This window comes from Hyperoodon ampullatus, assembly GCF_949752795.1.
Source record: "Hyperoodon ampullatus genome assembly, chromosome: 6".
In the NCBI taxonomy this organism is placed as follows: domain Eukaryota; kingdom Metazoa; phylum Chordata; class Mammalia; order Artiodactyla; family Ziphiidae; genus Hyperoodon; species Hyperoodon ampullatus.
Window position 1 is genome coordinate 10,083,882 of NC_136919.1, and position 25,736 is coordinate 10,109,617.

Sequence of the window (25,736 nt, forward strand, 5' to 3'; positions counted from 1 at the left end):
GTGATGATTAAGACAGTGTGCTTAAGGAGCTGAGAGTTTAGAAGAGAAAACCAACGTACAGACAGTCATTATTATTATTTTTTTTTTTTTTTTTTTTTTTTTTTTTTTTTTTTTTTTTTTTTTTGCGGTACGCGGGCCTCTCACTGTTGTGGCCTCTCCCGTTGCGGAGCACAGGCTCCGGATGCGCAGGCTCAGCGGCCATGGCTCACGGGCCCAGCCGCTCCGCGGCATATGGGATCCTCCCAGACCGGGACACGAACCCGCATCCCCTGCATCGGCAGGCGGACTCTCAACCACTGCGCCACCAGGGAGGCCCCATTATTATTTTTTTTAAAGTGTGATTAGTTTCTTTGTTTATTCATTCATTCATTTATTCATTCCTTAACAAAGCAACCAGAGAGATACTTTTATTTTTTATTATTTAAAAAAATATTTATTTATTTGGTTGCGCTGGGTCTTAGTTGCAGCAGGTGGGCCCCTTAGTTGCTGCTTGCGGGCTCCTTTAGTTGTGGCTCGAGGGCTCCTTACTTGTGGCATGCAAACTCTTAGTTGTGGTGGGATCTAGTTCCCTGACCAGGGATTGAACCCAGGCCCCCTGCATTGGGGGCTCGGAGTCTTAACCACTGCGCCACCGGGGAAGTCCTCAGAGAGATACTTTTAAAATGTGAGTTAGATCATATTGCTGCTCACAGTCTTTCAGTGATTCTCCTTTCTACTTGTAATTAAAGCAAAGTCCTTAGAATTGCCTGTAAGGCTCTACTCACTTTTCCCCACTCTTCAGACCTCATCCTCTACTACTTGCTTCCTTGCTGGGCTCCTTGATACTTAGTGCCAGGCATACTCCCCCTGCTTGGCAACACGCTTCCCTCAGAAATCCGCATGGCTTGTTCTTTCATCTTCAGGGGTTAACTCTCAAATGTCACCTTCTCAGTGAAGCATCCCTTGACTACTTTATTTACAATTGCAGCTGTGGCTCCACCTACCTAGCATGCCCTAGATCTCTTTTCTGTGCTACTTTTCTCCATAGCATTTCTAACTTATTGTATAATTTAATTCTCTGTTTTGTTTGTCTCCTTCATTAGAATGTGAACTCCATGAGGGCAGGACTTTCTGTCTGCTTTGTTTTCTGCTGTACTCTCTGCATCTAGAATAGTGCCTGGCACACAGGAGGCATTCAATAAATATTTGTTGAATGAATAAATTCAACAAACACTTAGCACGTATTACTAACAGGCAATGTGCTGGATTAATTATTTGGTAGAAGTAGTGATGAAGTGCAGTACAGTGGGACCACATGGGAGCAGCTAACCTGGTCTGTGGGATTCATCAGGGAGATTTCCCGAGAGAATTGACCATTGAGCTGGATTTAGAAGAATGAGTAGGAGGAGGCCAGGTGACAGTCTTCAGATCAAGTTATAAGTTTGGAGGAATGTAACTTGTCTTTATTGTAGCAATTTGAGCTGTGGTTCTCCATAGGGTAGGATAAAATTTCAGAAAACAGATGCTAGGAGTTGAACTTTGTTTAGCACCTTCGAAGATTTGAGCATAGATTTTAGTAGCAAAGTTGTATATGTATGTATTAATCTTGGTATTAATGAAACCATTCGGGGGTTGGAAATTACCACAGATTTAGTGGCTTCAAACAACACATCACTGCAAGGTTTCTCGACCTCCACATTATTGATATTGACATTTTGGAGGGTATAAGTCTTTGTTGTGGGTGCTGTCCTGTGCATTGTATGATGTTTAGCAGCATCCTTGGCATCTACCCACTAGATGCTAATAGCACCCACCCCCAGTGTGACAACCAGAAATGTCCTCAGACCTTTGCTCAGGGGAGCAAAATTGCCTTCCAATTGAGAACCACTGCATTAGAACCACTGTATCACTGTTGTTGAGGGTCCAGGGATTTCTGTCTTTAACAACTTTGCAAATGATTGAGGGAGATATATATATGTATCTCTCTATATAGATATATATATACCTTAGCAGAGTAACCACATCTCTGAATTTAGAATTAAAAAATTTGAAATTGGCAATTCCTTAAACACGATATTCATACAACTAACTGTATTAAAGGTAGAAATAAAGTGCTTTTACAACAGTTTGCAGGGACTTCCGTGGTGGCGCAGTGGTTGAGAGTCCGCCTGCCGATGCAGGGGACACGGGTTTGTGCCCCGGTCCGGCAAGATCCCACATGCCGTGGAGCGGCTGGGCCTGTGAGCCATGGCCGCTGAGCCTGCGTGTCCGGAGCCTGTGCTCCGCAACGGGAGAGGCCACAACAGTGAGAGGCCCGCGTACCGCAAAAAAAAAAAAAAAAAGTTTGCGGGGCTTCCCTGGTGGCTCAGTGGTTAAGAATCCACCTGCCAAGGCAGGGGACACGGGTTCAAGCCCTGGTCCGGGAAGATCCCACATGCCACGGAGCAACTAAGCCCTCCGCGCCACAACTACTGAAGCCTGTGCGCCTAGAGCCCATGCTCCACAACAAGAGAAGCCACCGCAGTGAGAAGCCCGCGCACCGCAATGAAGAGTAGCCCCGACTCGCCGCAACTAGAGAAAGCCCGCGCACAGCAACAAAGACCCAACACAGCAACAAAGACCCAACACAGCCAAAAAATATATAAATAAATAATTAAATTTATATTTTAAAAAAACCAAAACAGTTTGGAACCTAGGAATTGGAGAAGGGTTCACAGAGGAAGAAATATTTGAGTTGGACTTAGAAGAAGAAGGTTTGTATTGGAGGATAAGGGTACATCTCACACAAAGGAAGTCTCTTTACCAAAGGCTGGATTGTGTTCAGAATACTCCTGGGAGTTGCCTTCTGGGGAGAAGGGGCAGGTGAATGAAACTGGGTTGTAAAGAGCCCTAAATGTTGTACGTGAAGGTGAAGGGGCTTAGGCTGTTTTCCTGCACTATTTTCATTTCTGTTGTTGCCTAACAAATTACCGCAAACTTAGTGGCTTAAAACAACCCTAATTTATTATTTCTCAGTGGGTCAGGAGTCGTGGCTTCAGCTAGGTTTTCTTTTTTTTTCCTTTTCCTTTTTTTTTTTCTTTCTTTCTTTTTTCTTTGGCTGTGCCACGCAGCTTGTGGGATTTTAGTTCCCTGATAAGGGATTGAAGCCAGGCCCCCAGCAGTGGGAGCGTGGAGTCCTAACCTCTGGACCGCCAGTGAATTCCCTCAGCTGGGTTTTCTGCTAAGGGTCTCAAAGGGATGAAATTAAGGTGTCAGTGGACTCCAGCCTAAGGTCCCCATTTCCTTGTTACCTGTTGGCTGCGACCACTCTCATCTCCTAGAGGCTGCTCTTAGATTCTTGCCTTATAGTTCCATAACATGGTTGTTTGCTTTTTCAATACCGGCAGGAAAATCTCTGGCTTAAAATCTCTCTCCCGGGTTGCTTAGGATGAAGTTGCTTAGAAGCAAGTCAGGTTCCACCCACACTCGAGGGAATAACACAGAGGCATGGATATCAAGAGAAGAATTTCTGGAGCCATCTTAAAATGTTGACTACCATATGTACTTTTAGCTCCATGAAGGCAGTAGCCAGGTCTTTTCAATTTTTTTTGCTCAGCATTGTGTCTCTGGTGCCTGGCACATAGTAAGTGCTTTATAAATATTTGTCGAATGAAATCAATGAATGGTAGCAGTTGAGTGTTACTTATGGTTTCAGCTCTTACACTGGTAATTTCACATGGAGAAGCAGTCTAGTTTCTTTGGCATTATTCATTTCTTTAGGTAAAACTATAAACATTTTTACCTGGAATCTTAAAGTAAAACCTAAAATTATTTGTTTATCATAACAAGTGTCAATCAAATCTGTTATCTCAGAGAGACAACACCCATTGGAAAAATAATTTAGGGCTACATTGCACCAAACTGGCAGATTTCTTGTAACAGCCAGAAATGATGGCAGCTTTGGAGTTGTGGAGGTGGTGGGTAGTTAGGTTGTCTGAAGTTTCACAGCTATTGCTAATAACAACAATTTCAAATAATAAACAAGTATTTCAAAACACTGGAAATACTGATGGTTTTGTAATAACTGCTTTATAATATTGATTTCAGTCTAAGTTGTGCTTAGAACTTTATATATAGTTTGGTGTTATTATTAATTATGGTTGTTCTCCATACTTGTTGTAGGAAACATTTTGAGCAATATTTAGATCTTGAGTTATCTATTGATAAAGGACCATTTTACCTTCAGAAAGTCAGGTATTTCTGACACCAAAGTCTGTGTTTTTCCAGTAGACCTTGCTGTTCAAAATGGGGTTATGAGAATCTCAGTATATGCCAGTCGGTCCTGGAAGCCACAAAGTAAGCAAGGCACATCTTCCTGGACTATCAGTTTTAGTGACTATATTCAAAGGTAAAATATTTTTTTCTATTAAAACAAATACAGGTTCAGTATGTTATAGGATAGAATGTAAAATATGAATGAATTCTAAAAATAAATTTCTTACAGCATGTTGCTTTATGTGGCTCCCCCTAGGTTCTCTCTTACCTTGATTTATGGTTACTCTCCTCTGCCCTTCAGGTGTGTCCGTGGACAAGTTTGAGAGGCACTGTACTGTACCAGTCTCCCTTTAACTGGATCTTGGCAGATGGTAAGATTCAGAGACATTTCAGGTGGAGGTTAGTGGTACAAGGAAAGAAAAATCAAGGGCCAGGGTCCCTTTCCCTCTGTCCACAGGAGATATTTGATAGGAGAGGAGACCTGGTCTCCTGGTAGATTGGTGAGGGTCTGGCTGGTCCCAGATGGCCTCAGTCACTCACGGTGGGGGTGGCATCACAGTAGCTGGAATGATCGACGGCTGAGCCTCTCTGCATTTGGTCTTTTATCCCGAGCTTCTTCCCATAATTCAAATATGGTCCAAAGAAGGCTGTAGCAGAAGCTGCAAAGTCTCTTGAGACCGAGATTCAGAAGTCCCACATTCCTTCAACTACATTCTGTTGGTCACAGCAAATTACAAGTGAGCCCAGTGATGGGAGGAGCTGCAAAGACTCAAAAATCTACCAAGTGACCTTGGGCAAGTTACTTAATGCCTTCAAGCCTTAATTTTTAAAAATAATCTATAAAATGGGGGTAATAGTAACACCTACTTTCTGGGGTGGTAGTAAGAATGAAATATGTTGTTACATGAAAAGTACAGCTGATAGTAAGAAGCTCAGTAATTGTCATCTGTTACTGTCCTTGTGTTTTTGCCTAATGAAAGCCTGCCCATCCTTAAATGCCACCTTCTTCCTTCCTAAAGCCTTCTGTAACTTTCTTGTCTCTTGGAAAATATATTGTCTTAGTGTCTTATTTGACGGGTAGTATATTGCCTTATATTACTGTTATGTATGTACACAACATAGCTCATCTGCTGAAGCCTGTAAGCCTCTGGAGGATGCAGGCCAGTGTTCATGTACCTTTTTGTAGGAGTCCCAGTGCCTAGTTCTCAATGATGTTTAGTGAATGAATCCCATATTATTCGAAAGAAGATAAGCATTTGTTTTCTGTTGTTGTAATTTGGTCTAGTAAGTACTTTTAGTCAAAGTATAGAAATAAAAATGTGAAGGGAAAAATTAAACTCTCTAGATATAAGGTCTCACTGCTTACTGTTTAATTAAGTTAGGCATATTCACATGGAGATTTTAATTCCCTGAGGGGAAAAAATGGCTCAATTTTACTCTTCTAAAAAATAAGTGAAGATTTAATTTAGAGTTAAATTGGAGAGAGTTAGAAAAAGAGATTTAAAATCAATAAAGTGCATTTTATTTTAATGGTCATTTCAGTTATTTTCTAACTCCAGGGGTTATGAATTCTGAACTTTAATTAGATCAAAGAACTTTGAAATCTTAGTAAAAAACAGGGTCTGATGGTTTTTATAAATGTACAGAATAAAAAGGCTTTGTTTTTCTAACTTGTGATCATTTCTTGTTGTGCAAAATAAATGTGAGTGCTTCTATAACATTCTTAAGGAATCTTGTGTAGGAATCAGGTTCAACGTGCCTAATGCTAATGGCATGAAGTCGGGGTACAGTGTGGAAAGGTAAAAAAAAAAAAAAATCTTGCATCTGCTGTTACATGTTGTTAACTCCCTCAGCAGACTTTAAATCATTTCAAGTACAGTAATAGTGTGGGAGGTAAATTAACTAACCATTAACAATCTTATAAATACACAATTAACATGCCAACATTTATATGACACATTGATGGGGCAGCAGTAATTTTTGATTGGGAGTTTGCAGACCTTTGAGAAGCCCCAGGCTGTTGCTTATTCAGACAGGTTTTCACAGATTGCAGGTGAGGGCAGCTTGAAGTCTGTCTGGCAGAGGGAAGTGAGTGTGTAGTGTTTTGAAAATCCAGGAACAACCACTGGCTGGACTTGAGCATTTGAAGTCACGTTGCTATCTCAGGTCCTTAGGGAGTGAAGAAGTATAAGGAGGGCACATTTGCTTCTGGTGGAGTTATTTAAAGAGACAGAATATTTTAGGTATGGACTTTGTAGCTGAAGTTGCATGAATTTCTAGGGATTTTCAGAAAGATACTTAGACCTAACTGGGGATTTAAAGTAAACCCTTCTCTGTGGTTTCAGGTCAACAAGTAGATGATCTCTGGAGTTCATTTCATGTGTAAAATTTTATGATTTTTAGTTTTGAACAATTATTAAGTGTGCTGCTTATTTCTTGCTGTTGTACAAATCACTGTTGCATTAGTGGAGGGAAGGCTAAGGGTCTAGTCTACTGCATAACACGTTTACTGTCTTACATCTTTCACAAGGACCCATGGGAGAAATTTCTCTCAGGCCCTGGAACTCAACAACAGGATTTTAAAAAATCATGTTTATTATAGCTGTTGTAGTTTTTGTTCCTCTTTGTTTTGAGAGGCTATAGAGTGGTTAAGATCCCAAGCTCTTGGGTTTGATTCTTGGTTCTATTTACTTATTAGCTGTCTGGGTTTGGGCAGGTTTCTTACTTTGCCTCAGTTTTTTCATCTATAAAATGGGGGTAAAAATAGTTACCCTCCTATGGGGTTATTTTGAGAATTATATGAATTAATCCATGTAAAAAGGAAAAACAAGTCTAGCTTTTATAATAAGTTAAAGTTAGTTATTATCATTGCTTTTTGCTTCTGGGATTCTCCATTCTACCTGTAGAAAATGTACATGGCATGCACTGGCTTATGGATTCATATTAAGTTACTTCCCTTTTGCCACTTTGCTCATCTACTTTTTTACTGTGTTGTACCTTATGTATTTGTTTTTTAAATAATACATTGCAAATAAAGTTTGGAGAGTGTATGTGTATAAAGTTAGTATTAAGAATATACTTATTTAAGACTTGATACCCATTTAAGCCTACTAAAAATTTACTCCCCTGTTAGGGCATGCTTCCAAGTTACCACAGGCAGGTTACATGGTCATTAATGAACACAAATCAAATGGTTATGTGAAGTGGTAATAGCATCCAAGTTGCACCTGGAACCACACTTAGCATACAGTAGGAACTTAATAAATATTTGTTGAATGAATGAAGTATGAAAGGAGACCATCCAGTACATTAAAAATGGCCATGTCATTTTGGGACATCTCTTACTATCCTCCCACTCTCTGTGGTTGTCCCTTTTGCTTCCTTTTTTTTTTCTGGCTGTGTTGGGTCTTCGTTGCTGTGCTGCGTGCGAGCTTTCTCTCGTTGCGGTGAGCGGGGGTTTCTCATTGCGGTGGCTTCTTTTGTTGTGGAGCATAGGCTCTAGGTGTGCGGGCTTCAGTAATTGTGGCATGTGGGCTCAGTAGTTGTGGCTCACGAGCTCTAGAGCACAGGCTCAGTAGTTGTGGCGCACGGGCTTAGTTGCTCCGTGGCGTGTGGGATCTTCCCGGACCAGGGCTCAAACCTGTGTCCCCTGCATTGGCAGGCAGATTCTCAACCACTGCACTACCAGGGAAATCCCTGCTTCCATTTTTAGTAAAACAAATCTTTATGCTTTGAGGAACCTGGAGTTAGAAAGTGGGAAAATCTGAAATGTAGGACATCTACTAACAATCTAATTATTGTTTATCTGATAGCTTAATGGTATATATTAAAAAGCATTGACTATCTCAGAGAGTCAAGAATTGGTGATGTTCAGGGAAGGCATTCAAGGCCATTTGTAAAAGTGAAGAGCAGCATCTCTAAACCATGTCTGTGAAACTCTGTTATACATTGATGTGTTTTAGTGTTTCTAGAGGAAAAAATGTTTAGGGATCAGATAAGTTTGGAATCTGGAATACATTACGTTACTGGATTCCCCCCTCTTGGAGATTCACAATATATAATACATTAGTAGTTTAGAAACTTTGAGAAGTGCTGTAATTAAACAGCAAGAAAAAAGCCTATTTAAATTTGTTTAATCTGGCATTTCACAGACATTAAAAAATTGTGGTAAAGTATGTATAACATAAAATTTACCATTTTAACCTTTTTTTTTTTTTTTTTTGCGGTACGCAGGCCTCTCACTGTTGTGGCCTCTCCCGTTGCGGAGCACAGGCTCCAGACGTGCAGGCTCAGCGGCCATGGCTCACGGGCCTAGCCGCTCCGCGGCATGTGGGATCTTCCCGGACCGGGGCATGAACCCATGTCCCCTGCATCGGCAGGCGGACTCTCAACCACTGCGCCACCAGGGAAGCCCCCTAACCATTTTTAAGTATACAATTCAGTGGCATTAAGCACATTCACATTGATGTGCCATTAATACCATTCATCTCCAGAACTTTTCCATCTTCCCAAACTGACACATACCTATTAAACACTTACTTCTCAATTCTCCCCTCCCCCCCCAGCCCCTGGCAAAGACTATTCTACTTTCTGTCTCTATGAATCTGACTGCTCTAGGTACCTCATATAAGTGGAGTCATGAAGCATTTGTCCTTTTCTGACTAGCTTATTTCATTTAGCTTAATGTCCTTAGGGTTCTTCCCTGTTGTAGTATGTCTTAGAATTTTCTTACTTTTTAAGGCTCAATAACTTTCCATTGTATGTGTGTACCACATTTTGTTTATCCATTCTTTACCAAGTATTTTTAATTACTGTGTAGTCCGTTGTATGTATGTGTCCTGGCATATGCAGTGTTGATGGATATTTAGGTTACTTTCAGATCTTCAGTATTACAATCCTGAGATAAACATTTTTGCAGTTATTTCCTTAGAGCAGATCCTAGAAGTGGGGTTCTCCAAAGGGTATTCATGTTTTACACTTTGATATATACTACCAAATTACCCTCTAAAAAGTCCCAATTTTCATTCCCTCTTATAGTGCACGGAGAGTGCCCATTTCTCTGAACCCCTGCCAGCATTTGGTTTTAAAGATCTTTGATCTTTGCACAACTGATCAGAGAAAATAACTTGCTTTTTTGTCTGTGTTCGGAATATCTTTGTTTTAGAAATCAAATCTACCTTCAAATGATAATTTGCTGCTGTCCAAGTGATTTAAAACATTCTTTTGGTTGTGAAAAGTAGTTTTGGAATAAGTTGATAGTGACAATTTTGAAGGGTGACAGTTTTGAAGGGCACATTGTAGAGAAGCTCTTGTACCTGTATTAATTTTTTTAAAAAGCAATTCTTTATAATCACACTTACACACGACATGCTCATATATGATTTATCTCTGAAACAAAATTGTGTAGTCCTTGGAAGTCAGACAGCAATATTTATTGAATTCCAGCTGTGTGTAAGATTCTTTGTTGCCAGAAAGGATATGGTATTATGGCCCCTGTCCTTGTGGAACTTACAGTCTGAATCCTCAAGTACATCATAGGAGGTGGAAAACATGTTTCCCAGGGCAGTCCTGTGGGAGTTCCCTGTCAGAATTGGAACTGAATAAATATTTGTTGAGTGATTCATACAGATTCCTCACTGTATGAAGTCATAGTGTACTAATAGAGAAGATACCTACTCATGTTAGGGTGTTTTGGGGGCCTCTGTTCTGTTAGGATAGTTAGGGAGTTGGTATGTGCCTTCAGAAGTGTTTGCCCATAACTCTTTTCTTCATAAGAGGTGATGGAACAGGTTCATTTTCCTGAAAAAGATTCTGTTGAAGGTACCCCAGTATAGTTTTGCCGCTTTGTCCTTTGACTTTTTGGTGCCAGAACACCCATTAAATATGTGGCTTCTCACTGAAAGCCCTTGTTTTTGCGGGGGAGAACTAATCAATATGAAGTTGAAAACACCTGCCCCTGTGCTGGTGCCTAGTTGCCTTACTTTCATGGGGAAGATGCTTGTCGTGATTACTACAAAGATGTTTGTAGATCTGTTGATCTGTGATTCCATGGTTCTGTTACAAAACAAATACTGTCATAACTACATCTATGGTTGTATAGGTCTTTGTGGTTATATAAGAACTTATTTTTACAAGTGAAACTTAAATGCTCCCCTTTATTTCTGTAATTTTTCTGATTAATACACTTAAAGTGGTGGGCTGACATTAATGTTTCTGCGACTAAATGTCTCAGAAATTTGACACTTAGAAGAATCCCATGATATTAGGAAATATACTAAGTCATATTAGGGTATAAACTTTTTGACTCAGGCATACCTTACTCACCTTTGCATTTCCTATTAGCTTCAGTGTAAAATAAGTACTTAGTGAATATTTAAGGGAAAAAATGAAAATTAATGTAATTCACTTGATCAGAGATGCTCCTTAGTCAAACTTACTCTTAATCTCAGTATCTTTAAGATCCACCAGGTGAGGTTAATAGAAGGATATGTTGCCAGACAAAAAATTTAAAAACTTCAGTTAGCTATAATGATTTTTTTTTTTTTTTTGCGGTACACGGGCCTCTCACTGTTGTGGCCTCTCCCGTTGCGGAGCACAGGCTCCGGACGCGCAGGCTCAGCGGCTCTGCGGCATGTGGGATCCTCCTGGACCGGGGCACGAACCCGTGTCCCCTGCATCGGCAGGCAGACTCTCAACCACTGCGCCACCAGGGAAGCCCTATAATGATTTTTTAACTAGATTTTCCCCTGTGTTCCGTTTCTAGAAGAAACAAATGACAAGAAAATCTGGTGTTCTAGGTCTTTCTAAAAATAAATATCTTCTAGGACTGTTCCTAGGAACATATTCAGTCTACCGTTCACATTCCTTGCACTTCATAATGGTTTTAGAGGAGCAGGGAGGTGACCCAGATGACCTGCAGAGTCCTCTGTTACAAAGGAAGCACGCACTTACTTTACCTGCTGTGAACTTAACGAGGGAAGGATAAATTGTTGATATATTTTAGGATTATTTTAAACAAGAATTGAAAACTGAAGTTGGTAATGATATTTTTACCATCAGCATCATCATTATTATTAATAACAGCTAATTTAAAATTATGTACCAGCTGTTCTTTTGAGCATTTTACCTACCTAATCATCTATATATCCTTTCTTCCCTGCAATCCCCATTTCACAAATGAAGAAAGAAAACAGGCTCACTGAGGTTAAAGTTATTTTGACCAAGATCACATAGCTAGCAAGTGATAGGGCCAGGATTTGAACCCAGTTCTGCCTATAGGCCCTTAGTTTCCTAACTACTATTCTGTAATATTTTCTTTGTTGAGTATTCCCATTTAACTGAGGAGGTACCATTTTGTTCTCAGAATAAACATCATTACAGTTTTAACAGGATTCAGGAAGCAGTTCTTATAATTAGGTTTCTAAAATAAGAAATTAATCTGGTAGCAGACAAGTTTGATTAATAAGTTTTATTTTAAAAGCACAATACTATCTTAAATCAGAAGGAAGGAAAATGTATTTATTGAACAAAATTACTTTGGTGGTCCGTTTTTGTAAAATTCCTGGTAACTCAGAAAGCATTGTCTGTGCCCTTTTAGACATTTCACAACCATATGGCAGGAGGGGGAAATGTAAACTGAAACACAGTTTCATACTTTAGCACATCATTTGAGGAAGATACAGCTTGTTCCCCCATGACCTTATAAAGTAATGAGAAGACTGCATGGGAATGAAGGGAGAAAGAAAGGAAAATTTATTGTTTTAACAGTGGTTATGTGCTTTGAATGGCCTAAGGAGTTACTGTTACTTGTTTTGTAAAAGAGTAAGCCATCTTCTCTGATACCATGGAGATCTCATTGACTAGAGCAGTAGCCCCTAGAGCTTATAAGGATTTCCTTTCAACTTGGACTTAATCCTTTTAAGCTCCTAGCTACAGGGACAAATGTTGATTTTCAAGGTAGCATTTTACCACATTGAATTTGTTTGAAAAATGATTCAGTCATTTTCTGCCTTATTCTTAAATGTTGCTGTGTACATCGTGTTTCTAGGTAGGTGAGCCCGTGAAACAATATGAAGAGAAGAAAATAGCCTTTTAAGGAAATTGGCCCACAGAAAGGATGGCCTTCTTGGACAATCCAACTATCATTCTAGCTCATATTCGACAGTCACATGTGACCAGTGATGACACAGGAATGTGTGAGATGGTTCTCATTGATCATGATGTTGACCTAGAGAAGATTCATCCTCCTTCAATGCCTGGAGACAGTGGGTCAGAAATTCAGGGAAGCAATGGTGAGACTCAGGGCTATGTATATGCCCAGTCAGTCGATATTACCTCAAGTTGGGACTTTGGTATTAGAAGACGCTCAAATACAGGTAAACATTGCCTTTTAGTCATGTCTTCTGAGCTTTAAATCAGTAAACAATCTTATAGAATAATGCGTAACGTTGGCATGGGTTTAATGGGGAAAGTTACTGTGCATTAACAGGAATGTGCATGTATTACACTTAACAGTGAGTCTAAGCAGTCTCTCCATCTCTGCGACTGTGAATGGAGAGAGTCTCTGTAGTGATGCTGTTCGAAGGAGGTAGACAGAAGAGGGATAAGGAAGCAGACAGAGGAAGAATAGGTGAAAAAGTTGGCTATGAGAGGAGTGTTCTGTTTCTAAAAAGTGACTGTGTAGAGAGGGAAGTGGACTGTTTTGTGTATCTTCACAGAGCAACATTATTCCCAGTAGGCAGACTACCTGGAGGCAGATTTCAGGTTGACATGATAAAGAAACTTTAATACAGAGAGCTGACCAGCCAAGGGTGCTGCTGCCCGAGACAGTTCTTGCCTTGGAGGAATTGTAGCAGGGTATGGGGTTCAGAGGGAGACAACTGAATATTTGTTAGGCCTGCTTTTAGTAGGAATTCCTACACTGGGTGTGAGATTAGAAAAGGTGCCCCTGTTTTTGATACATTACCTTTATTTAGTTGATCTGTACCCTTTGATAATTGTGGCTTGAAAATGCTCGACTTTAGCATATATCTATTTAGTCATTAGATTTGAAACACTTAAGTTTTTTGGGAGCATTTCAAGGACAATGTGATAAACCAAGTCCTTTACTTAGATAAATTATTTAGACTTTATAATCTAGTTGTTCAAATATGACAGGGTATTCTACAAAATATTTTTTTTAGATAATCAAAAAATATAATCTCCTAATCAGTAGCAATAACCTGCTAACTCCCAGGAAAAGTAATGGCAGGATATATAGTAGAACGTTGAAAATATTTATATGTTTATTTTCACAGTCCAAATGTAAAATGTATGTAAAGGAGTACTGCAGGTAGAGCAGGATACAATTCACAGTGCAAAGCATGTTAAGGTTTTGGTTCAGAATTCAGCATTCTGTGACATCTACAAAGAATAATTTGCTCTCGTGATGAAAATAATTAATAGCATTTCCCAGTATCTAAAGGAACTTTTATCAAAATAGGATTTGAGTGAAGGTTTGAATATAATTTAGAACCATTGATTCTCAGTTCTCTAGTTGAAACTGACTTCCTTGCAAGTTATTGAGATGATATCTTTTATGACAGGTTGAATGGATTTCAGTAGGAGAATGCCGCAAAATTGAGAGCTTTATGATTATATTACTTTGGCTGTACCCTTCACATTTATTAATTGCAATTGAATGTATTTTTCTTCCGTGGAATTTGGTTAGATATAGTGACATTGTCAGAATGCTTTTGCCAGCATAGTTTAATTTTCTGGCAAGATTAGTTTCAGTGTTTCCCTACCACAAGGCTAAGGCAGGAATGTAAGATTTCCTATCTTGGAAGTGGTTGAAAGAAAACTTTATTTTATTTATTTATTTTATTAGCATTGTGCCAGGATAGGAAGTTGAAGATTAGCAAGAGGAAACTAATTTGAAGAGGTGACATCAGTTGTGACTTTCTTTTCCATTGTAGTCTCCGTGTGCAGCAGTTGTTAATGTATGCTGGACAGTATTTCTTTAAAAGATCAGTTCACTGACTTTGGAAGGTCAATCAGCCAGTGGTAATATAATCACAAATGCACAATTTTAGATGATGCTTTTGTTATTGTTGTTGGAATTTCTTAAGCTAGTACTTGGATGCTAATAATTAATTAGGATTGTGAGGTATCCTAGTGACCAGGGAATTTTCTTTTTAATCCTTTCAGCATATCTTAAAATTTTGTATAAGAAAAATTGTTCTTTTTAAGATTTGACTAATGTTACAAAGATACAAATCATTTATTTTACTACCTATAAACTGTTTCAGCCCACTGAAGAAAAGCTATGCTAATTTATATAGCTTTGACATTTTATAATTTTCATGATTTTTAGATAAAGGATTTTATATTTAAAACTTTAATAGTCTAGTCTGAGTTCATTTATCTTTAATTTTTGAAACGGGTAGAGTAATTCATAACAGTAATTTTATTCCTGTAATGTAATATTCACTTCAGTTCATTTGTGCATTAAAATTCCTTTAAGACCGTTATTAATGATTTATATAATGAAATGTCATATTAATCACAGAAGTTTTCACATTTTATTATTCTCTTCCATGTTAATACTATCTTTATGATCTCTATTAATGTTTTATATCCTCTAATTTCAATTATAAATCAAGAATATTTTCATGTTTTTGTTGGTATTTGCTTTTCAGGGGTGCCACCTTTAAAATTTTATGACTTTTTCCCTACATATGCAATATAAAACATCTTTATTCATATAAAGGTAGTTAATTATGTCTTTGTTTATAGTAAACTTTCATTGACAAACTTATAGTTATAATATTTCTTTTCAAGCTCAAAGATTAGAACGACTCCGAAAAGAGAGACAAAACCAGATCAAATGCAAAAATATTCAGTGGAAAGAAAGAAATTCTAAGCAATCAGGTAAATCGAAATAATTTTAATTGTTAATTTGAGATTTATATATTTAGTTTATATTATTATATAAGAGCTTTTAATTTTAATTCATCCTTTTAAATCCTCTAGGCAGATACCTCTTGTGTTTTAAGCTTTGAACTCTTTCACTTGGGTGCCTTGGCCTGCTGAAGCTGTGTGTTCTTTAGGTCTTGTCTTTTTGGCCACTCCTCCTCCTGGGTCACAAGAATTGATGAGTGCAGGGCATATTTTGTAGAAACTGTTGTGCCAGTACCTTGTTCTTAGAGCCAGGGTGTACCTATGATTTGGATGGGCCTCTGGATTGTAGATCCCTCCTGGCAGTTCTAACCTAGACTTTCCCTTGCCTCATTAGCCCCAATAACAATCTTTTTTGCATATATGCTAATTCTTTTCCTTTAGCATACAGACCATTATGTTGCTGGTATTAGCATTTGCAGTATGTGTTCATATGGTATATATTGATACATTAAAAAGCTGGCTGTCTTATATATTTTCAAAGCTTCAATCTCAGCAAGAAGAGAAGACTTTTTTAAAAAGTACAAAATAGAATGCTATTAAAATATTTTCTAATGTTTTATCATGTTTCCTAGACTTTTTTTTTTTCTCCTTTGAAATAAATGTCTGCAGTTGTCTTTTGTATCTTCTTAGCACCTCCCACTACCACCCTGGCATATAATACATGTCCAATCCATTTTCGTTGACTGACTCCTTTGCTACATAATATTTATGAAACCAATAATATTAATGATTATCACATTAACAGCAGCACCTACCTAGTGCTGTGGTAAGTACCTTATGTGCATTACCTCCAATGCAATGGTCTTATAAGGTGTAGGTATCATTGCTGTCGTTAACAGACGAAACAGAGGGTCACAGAGACTTAACTTGCTTAAGTTACGAGGCTAGGAAGTGGTGGCGCAGTAGAGCCATGTTTTGTATCTAGCACTGTCTGCACCTAAAGGCTAATCTCTTTCTGCTAAACCGTGTCATATAAAGTGGTTATTGCTTTCTCCTACTATAATTGTAAACCCAGGAGTGTTCAGTGGGTATGATTTTCTTAATGATTGCTTCTAAATAACGACTGTTTAGAACGAGAAATCCACTTCTTTCTCTTTTTCATATCTCACTTCCGTGACTTCCTATAGTTCTTCTTGAATGTCTTTTTAGTTTTGCTCTTGGTACTTTAAAAACCTCTCCAGGCTGGCCTTTTCTGTTGATCTAGTTAATACTTCTCTCCGTTATATTCAGCCTAAACTGGAAAACCCTTATATCATTTATTTTGTCTACTTTCTTCAATATTTTTGTATGTCTTAATGTTTTTCCTATTTATCTCTCCTTAATGAATTCAGAGCCAGTTTAAGAAGCCCATCTCTCCAGCTACCCTTTGTTTTGCCTTCTTCACTTCCATATCTTCAAATGATCATAAATAAATAAAGTAATAAATAAGAGTAGAGCATCTCCCATGTATCTTCATTAACCCCTTTCACAAGGTGAGAAGTAATTTCTTCAACCTAAATTTTGATGCATCTAATAAGTTTTGGTACTCCCCCCCACTCCTTAAAGTCTAATCCACTTTAACTTTTGTTCAGTGTTTCACAGAATGTGCTGGAGAAACAGATAGTCCCCTGTTGGCTTTCATTTTAACCACACTGTCCATTATGTATATCTGCTTCTCTCTCCCTCAGTTTCCTTCCCTTTATTTCTGTCTCAGAGATTTCAGTAATTGACACTGTGATCTTATTTCTGGAAGAGCTCCTCAATGTGCCTGCCCATGCTTTGAGATGTTGACCTTGATTCTGGCCAGACCAGTAGCCTGCCTGGTGGTTACTCTTGATGGTTAGAGGGAACCTCGTCAATGCACAGAAGAATGCCTTTGAATTTTCTGTTAAGCTGGGTTCTGTCATTACCACAGACTGGCACTCTGGTTATCCTGAAATGTGTTAGAAAAGTGGAGTCCGCAGTCCACTAAACATCTCCCTGGCAAATGGATCAGCCATTCTATTTTCACACATCTCTCAAATACATACTCTCTTTTGGCAAGAAATGCCACCACCGAATCGTTTTGATATTAATTGGGAATTTTGGCTAGGTAATCATTCATTCATTTCCTCATTCTTTTTCTGCTAATTACGTTTTGTTAAAAATCCTTTCATCTGTTTTTTATCTTTGTTTTATTTCATTCCCCGCTAGAAGAATCATCATTATGAATATGATGACCTCCCATGGAATGTTCTTTTTTCCACACTTATTCTATCTACTACATCCAGTTTATTCTTTAAGACACTGCCTAAATGCTTCCTTTTCATAGAGGAGTTAGAAGGGATCTTAGGAACCATCTGGTCCATACCTCGAAGTTCTTTATGAACCTACTGACCCATATGCCACGAGACCACATGGTAAATGTAATACCTTATAGTAAGATTCTTTTAGTATTTCTGTAACTACTGCATGGATAAATGTGAAGACGATGTCATTGGGAGACAGCTTTTTCAGGAATAATCTCAAATCAAAGACTAGTATTTTTAATTTTATTGTTTTAAAATGGTGTTGGTATATTATTTACAAAATTGGTTATTATTCTTATTTATTGAGTCATTTAACAAGTATTTCTTCTACAACTTCTGTGTGCATAGTAATTCTGTGCTAGGTGCTTTGGGGAATACATGATTCCTGTCCTTAAGAAGTTTGAAGTCTAATTGGAATTCAAGGCTATTTACATGTGAAGTTAAATAATAACTTAAAACAATAATGTAGTTTTTATCAGTTACTTGTGAATATTCCCGAAGTTTTCTTAATATAACTTCTATTATTGGTTTCTTAAGACAACAGTTCCCAGATACAATGGCTGTATAAAAGTCAGAAATGCATCCAAAAGTGCATGTTATAATGACATTCTGTATACATTTCTAGGCCCTGTCTGTGTAATTCCTGATTCAGTAGGTAGAGGTTGGGGTCTACAAATCTATATTTTTCAGAAGCTCACTGGGTGATTCTGATGGGTAACCAGCTCTGAGCACCACTGGATTATGATATGCCAGTCACTAGCTTTACTTCATCTTCATGCAAGTAGAGCAAATTAGCTGTTAATATTTCATTATTATTGGTGAGAAAACTGGAGGACAGAGGTGCTAACCAACTTTCCCAAGTTACTTACTTACAAGTAGTGACAAAGTCAGAATTATTCTCCTGGCCAATCTGATCCCAAACAGTGTAGCCTCTCCACTGTGCTCCATCCTCTCCCATACCATAGGCAGAAAGGAGCTGCTCCTGGAGCTTTGAATATTGAGGAGTCTTTGGGGTTCCCTTGTACCTTTCTTTCTCTGTGTGTCAGCTACAGCCAGTGTTCGGGAAAGGCACCAAAGCTTCTATATTAAAAACTTTCTGTTGAAAATAATGAAAAGCAAGTGAAGTCAAAGTTGAAGAGCAGCTTGAAGTTGAGCAACTCAAGAAGTATAGCTGTGCCTTACGAATGGCTTAGAACCAGGAGGAAGGGCTCTGTGACCTTTTCCAATCGTATCTCTGCTTTTTTGTGACAATCTGCTCTCTCCTTCCTCCTCCCATTCTGCTCCCTATCCCCACAACTACTTTCTCTGCTCTTCTGATCCAGAGTTATTCATTCAACAAGTATTTATTTAATTCCCACAGTATGCAAAGGCAGTTATGCACTATTACGGGCCTAGAAGGTAGAGCAGTGAACAAGACAAAGTCCCTCCCCTCGTGGAGGTTGTTGGGGAGAAAGGCAGTTAAACGAACATAGGAGGTCAGGTGTCAGAATGGGAGAAGTGGCATAGAAAACAATATCCCCCAACTAAGGTGGGTAAGAAATGCTAGGCATGGGATCTTGCTGTTTTATATAGGGTGATCAGGGAAGGTCTCATTAGGAAGGTGGTGGATGAGCAGAGGTCTGAAGGAACTGAAGGAGTGAGCCAGGCAGATACTGGGAGATGAGTGTTCTAAGATGAGGGAACAGCAAGTGCAAAGGTTCTGTGGCAGAAGTGTGACTGATGTACTCAAGGAATAGCAAGGAGGGATGCTTATTGGTTAGAGTAGAGTAAGCAAGGGAAGGAGTGGGGTCAGAGAAGTAAGTAGTGGGAGACCTGATCATGCACAGTCCTATAAGGACCCTGGGTGAGGTGATTTGATCAGAGTACTAATATGATGTGTGACTTACTTTTTTTTTTCCTAGCTTGAATTTTCTTTAAAACAACTATTTATTATAAAAAATTTTCAAACACAAAAACAAAGAAAAAAAAATTTCAAACATATACAAAAGTAGAGAGAATGGTGTCATGAACCCCACGTGCCCATCACCCAGCTTCAGCAGTTAGCAATATATGTTTCGTTTTGCGTCATTTAGACATTCACCTCCCCTCCCCTCCCAGATTATTTTTAAGCAAATCCTAGCTATCATATAATTGCATACCTAAATACTCATGTGTTTGTTTATTTATTTTTTATTTTATTTTTGGCTGCATTGGGTCTTCGTTGCTGTGTGCAGGCTTTCTCTAGTTGCGGTGAGTGGGGGCTACTCTTCGTTGTGGTGCGTGGGCTTCCCATTGCGGTGGCTTCTCTTGTTGCGGAGCATGGGCTCTAGGCATGGGGACTTCAGTAGCTGTGGCACGCGGGCTCAGTAGTTGTGGTTCACGGACTCTAGAGCGCAGGCTCAGTAGTTGTGGTGCATGGGCTTAGTTGCAGCGCACGGGCTTAGTTGCTCCGCGGCATGTGGGATCTTCCCGGACTAGGGCTCAAACCTGTGTCCCTTGCATTGGCAGGCGGATTCTTAACCACTGCGCCACCAGGGAAGCCCTATGTGTTTTTTAACATGTAATAAGACTGCACTACCACTATCCTCCAAAAATTAACAGGAATTCTTTACTATTATCAAATATTTTCCTGATTGTCTCAATTTTTTTTTCTTTCTCCGCCCCCCCCCCCCACACTTTGTTTGTTCAGGTCTAGATCTAAGGTCCACACCTTACTTTTGGGCAATATGTGTCATTTCCTTTTTAATCTATAGATTCTCTTTCACTTTTTATTCTTGTAATTTATTAGTTGAAGAAACTGGGTCATTTGTCCCGTAGTATTTCCTACATTCTGGCTTTTGCTAATCATCCTCATGGTTACTATGTTCCTCTGTCCTCTTTATTTCCTATAAACTGGTGGTTAGATCTACAAAATTGCTCAGATTGAAGTTTGATTTTTGGTAAGAACACTGTGTACATGCTGATCTGTATTTCCTATTGCATCATTTTAGGAAGCATGGAATGTCTTACTGTGTTTTTTGTGACAAGATTGATGGTGGAATCAGGCGTTATCCATCCATTATTAAATTACTCCCATCAGCTTTTCATCTGATAGTTTCAGTGGCCATTAATGAGTATCACCTAGATTCATTATTTCATTAAGAGGTGTGAAATAGTGATTTCTAATGTTATCAACTTGTTTTATATAAAGAACTTTCCCTAATCTATTATTTGGCTATCCTCAGGTATAGTCCCTACAAGAACAGCAGGATAAATGCTTGCTTCTTTACCTTTGTCAGTTGTTTTCAGAATGAAGAGTTTGTTCCCTAGCATCCCATGTAGATGACCAATGAGGGTTTTTTTCCCTTTGTATCATTATGCACCCATGGGTTTTTAAGCATAATTTATATTTTTCAATTCACTGCAGTTATTCTTTTTTATGCTGAAATTGTCCCTTTGTATAGTGAGTCCCTTCACATTTGCTGCTAAGTTCTTTTGACACAATTCCAGTAATCTTTCATAGTTTCCTTGCTTTCTTGTGTAACAAGATGTTGCAAGTTCATCTTGCACATTTTCTTCCCCAAATCTGGAATCAGCTGTTTTTCCAGGGAGTCTTGATTCTTTTTAGTGGTAGATGGCATTAAGAGACCACAACTGAGCTCTAGGGGTGCTCACTGGATTGATTTTTGTTTTCCTTGTAGGCCTTTTCAGGGAGTAGAGCTCAGAAAAAAATAAATTTTTAAAGAGAGAATACATTGTGAGTTAATGCTGATAATTCCAATTCAGACTTAGGAATTTTTACTTTTGATTTTATGTTTATGTATCCTTTCTCATGCTCAAAATCTTGGTTCCAGAATAGAAATACCAATATTATTATTAACATTATGATTAGTGAAAACAGTTTAAGATTTTTTTTTGTCTTTTTGATATGTTCTATTAGGGAATGTACAGTCAAATTGCTATATGATAAAGTTACTTAAAATAATTCCTTTTGTAGTTAAACTGCCAACTAAATATTACACTTAAGTTCATTTTTCATTTTGCTTTTATTTTTAGAGGTTGCACTTTTTCTTTATTAATTACACAAAACATTTACATGGTTGTAAAGTTAAATACATAAAACAAGGTAAACCAGAGAAATCTAGCCTCATTCCTTGTCTTCTACTCTTTTAGATAGTCATTTTAAAAAAGGTTTTGGCTTTTCTGTCCACTTACAAATATATATAAGCATATTTACATTCATATCCCCCTCTTTTTAAATTAAAGATAGCATAATACACACTATTTTATGCAACCCATTTTTCATTTAGCAACATATCCTGAGAATTACTCTGGAGCAATACATAGAGATAGGTTTCATGATGTGGTTGTACCATAGTTTAGCCAACCAGTCCCTTGTTGAGGGATATTTGAGAGTTTTCAGGATTTTGCTGTTGCAAATGGGACTGCAGTGGAAAGTGTCATGCATATTAGTTTTGTTTTGTTTTGGTTTTTTTTGCCAGTGTCTCTAGGATCAGAATCCTGAAAGTGGTATTGTTGGGCCAAGGGGTAAATATATGGTTTTCTTTGACATTGTTACATTCCCCTTTATTGAGATTTTGCTGTTTTGCATTCCCTCTAGTAATGTGTCGAGTGTCTATTTCCTGATAGAAGTGGAGTGGTATCATAGTATAGTTTTTTTTTTTAATATATGTATTTATTTATTTATGGCTGTGTTGGGTCTTCGTTGCTGTGCGTGGGCTTTCTCTAGTTGCGGTGAGCCGGGGCTACTCTTCGTTGCGGTGTGCGGGCTTCTCATTGTGGTGGCTTCTCTTGTTGCGGAGCCCGGGCTCTAGGTGTGCGGGCTTCAGTAGTTGTGGCACACAGGCTCAATAGTTGTGGCTCATGGGCTCTAGAGTGCAGGCTCAGTAGTTGTGGCGCACAGGCTTATTTGCTCCGTGGCATGTGGGATCTTCCCGGACCAGGGCTTGAACCTGTGTCCCCTGCATTGGCAGGCAGATTCTTTTTTTTTTTTTTTTTTGCGGTACTCGGGCCTTTCACTGCTGCGGCCCCTCCCGCTGCGGAGCACAGGCTCCGGATGCGCAGGCTCAGCGGCCATGGCACATGGACCCAACCGCTCCGCGGCATGTGGGATCCTCCCGGAAGGGAAGCCCGCCAGGCAGATTCTTAACCACTGTGCCACCAGGGAAGTCCCTCGTAGTATAGTTTTAAATTGCATATTTCTTATTATGAAATGTGGTTGAACATCTTTCCATTTGTTTAAGAGCTATTTGAGGGGCTTCTCTGGTGGCGCAGTGGTTGAGAGTCCGCCTGCCGATGCAGGGGACGTGAGTTTGTGCCCCAGTCCGGGAAGATCCCACATGCCGCGGAGCGGCTGGGCCCGTGAGCCATGGCCACTGAGCCTGCGTGTCCGGATCCTGTGTTCCGCAGCGGAGAGGCCACAACAGTGAGAGACCCGCATACCGCCAAAAAAAAAAAAAAAAAGCGATTTGAATTTCTTTTTCTGTGGATATTATATATTTCTTGTCCATTTTTCTATTGGGTTGTTGGTCAGTGTCTTCTCTACTTTGAGAATCTTTATATATTAGGAAGTTTTTATTTTTATTTATTATTATTATTTTCTGCGGTACTCGGGCCTCTCACTACTCGGGCCTCTCACTGCTGCGGCCTCTCCCGTTGCGGAGCACAGGCTCCGGACGCGCAGGCTCAGCGGCCATGGCTCACGGGCCCAGCCGCTCCGTGGCATGTGGGATCTTCCCGAACCGGGGCACGAACCCGTGTCCCCTGCATCGGTAGGCGGACTCTCAACCACTGCGCCACCAGGGAAGCCCAGGAAGTTTTTATTTTTATGTCATCAGATTTATCAATTTTCTTCTTATTCTGAAGTTTATAACTTTTTTTTTTCTTTTTAAAAATTTAAAAAATTTTTTGGCTGCACCAGGCAGCATGCAGGAGCTTAGTTTCCTGACCAGGGGTCGAACCCGTGCCCCCTGCAGTGAAAGCGTGGAGTCTTAACCACTGTATCACCAGGGAAGTCCCTATAACTTGTATTTTAAAAGACTCATTGGCTGCTGTGTTGGGAAGAGACAGTGGTCTGGTTGGGGTGGGGGAGGCAAGGGTGGAAAGAAGACCAGTTTGAAGGTGGTGGTAATAATCCAGCTTTGGTAGCTATAGGTGGTTCTGGATATCTTCTTAAGTTTCTGTTGATGAATAGGATGTGCGAGAAAGAGAAAAGTAGAATGACACCCAAGTTTTTTGCCTAGCCAAATTGAGTTGCCATTAACTGAGAAGAAAATTGTGGGAGGGGCGGGTTTGTGGGGAAGATCAAGAGTTTGGTTACGGACATGTAAAGTTTGAGATACCTATTGGACATCCAAGTGGAGGTGCGAAATATGAAGTTGAATCTATAATTTTAGGGAGTCTTTAGGAATAATCATTTAGAAGTTATCAGCATACAGAAGATATTTATTTAGGTTTTCCCTTATTTATTTTTTTATTGAGGTATGCTGTACATATATTGAAATGTATAGGTATTAAATGTACAGTTTGATGACTTTTGCCAAACACACACCTGTGTAACTAGCATTCCAGTCAAGTATACAGCATTTCTATACCTCAGAAAAGTTCCCTTGTGCCTCTTTCTAGTTAGTCTCCTCCCCAAAGGCAATCATTGTTCTGATTTGTATCACTGCAATTTAGTTTTGCCTCTTGTAAAATGGTATTTACCTATTTATTTTATTTTATTGGCCCTGCCATGCAGCTTGCAGGATCTTAGTTCCTCAACCAGGGACTGAACCCTGGCCCCCGGCAGTGAAAGCCCGGATTCCTAACCACTGGACCACCAGGGAATTCCCTAAAGTGGTATATAAAGTCATAAGGCTGGATGAGATCACTGAGGGAGTGAATGTAGATAAAGAAAAGGCCCAAACACTATGCCTTGGGGAATGCCAAAGATTTGAGGGAAAAAGGAGGAAGAATCAGCAAGGAGACTGAGAAGGAGTAGCCTGGACAGCAAGTGAAGAAAAGGATTCCAAAAAGGAAGGAGTGAAATGTCAACTGCTACCAAGAGGTCTTGTAAGATGAGGATTAAAAATTGACCAGTAGATTTAGCAACAGGGGAACCATTGGTGACTTCATTGAAAGCTGCTTTGATGAAGTGGTGGAGCCTGAATGCCTGATTGGAGTGGGTTTGTGTGAATGGGAGGAGAAAAATTAGACAGCAAGAATATAGACAACCATTTTGAGGAGCAGAAAAATAGGGTAGTAACTGGGTGGGAGTATGGAAGTACAGGAGAATTTTTTTTTTTTTTAATGAGTAGTATTTCAGTATCTATACGCTGATGAGACTAACCCAATAAGAGGGAAAAATTGAAAATGGAAGCGAGATGGAAGAGAATTGCTTGATTGATGCCCTTGCTTCGGCAAAAGTGGATGGAATCTAGTGCACAAAGGAGGGGCTGATCTGATAGGGGCATAGGCAGTTCATCCATGTTGTGATGGGAGGGAAGGCAGGAGGAAGTGCAGGTGAGAGCGTGCAAAAGTTCTCTTTTGGTTGTTTCTGTTTCTCTGTGATGTAGGAAGCAAAAGAGGAAGTGGGAAAATGTCACAGGTTGAGGAGAGAGGTCTAAGTGTGAATTAGTCTGAGAATGGAAGAGTTAATATATCATCACTTCACACTTAACCCTACTGATAACAGTAGAGTGACTTGGATAAGTGACTTATGTTTGCTACACCTCAGTTTCTTCATGGAGCTATTGGTAACCTGTCTTTCAGGATCATTGTGAGGACAGGGTGAGAAGACACCTGGCATGGTTCCTGGCCCCTAGTAGGTTTTTTGTTTTTGCTTTTTCCTCGTAGGTATTTAATAAAGGATTATTCTTTTCCAAAGTGTAGCAATAAAATTATTGATAGAGTACAGGTAGAATAGTACTTCCAATATTTAAAATACCACTTCAATAGTAATCTAAAACTTTCTCAAATGTGCATTAATCTGTTGGTATTAACATATTAATCTGTTGATTACATGTACTTATATATTCAGAATCTGGATTGGTTAGTCAAGTGCCACATTTAAAAAAAGAATTAGATCCTTTTCTCCTGGTTTGCCACTTAAATCTATAAGGACTCGTTTGATAAAGTTCCCCCACTGGTTTGTTGAAAATAATTTTGTTACCTTTTTAAAAAGTTCTAAGTGACTATTTCACAATTATGTTTGATCTCAGTTCAAGTTGGCTATGCTCAAGAATGGAATGGGTTGAACTTATTTATTGCACATTTTAAGATCTACGATTGATTCATTTAAAGTGTTATAAAGTATGGAAATTTTCTAACATCACA

General features: G+C 39.1%; 1 protein-coding gene across 1 annotated transcript in view; it reads left to right on the forward strand.

Annotated features, from left to right (window-relative positions):
* Positions 1–25,736, forward strand: part of MAPKAP1 (MAPK associated protein 1) — a 229,780-nt gene that overhangs the window by 17,394 nt on the left and 186,650 nt on the right. The window contains exons 2-3 of the mRNA XM_079705813.1: positions 12,281–12,608; positions 15,055–15,144. Of these exons, the coding sequence (XP_079561939.1) occupies positions 12,350–12,608; positions 15,055–15,144 (349 nt within the window). The 5' untranslated portion in view covers positions 12,281–12,349. The remainder of the gene's footprint in view (positions 1–12,280; positions 12,609–15,054; positions 15,145–25,736) is intronic.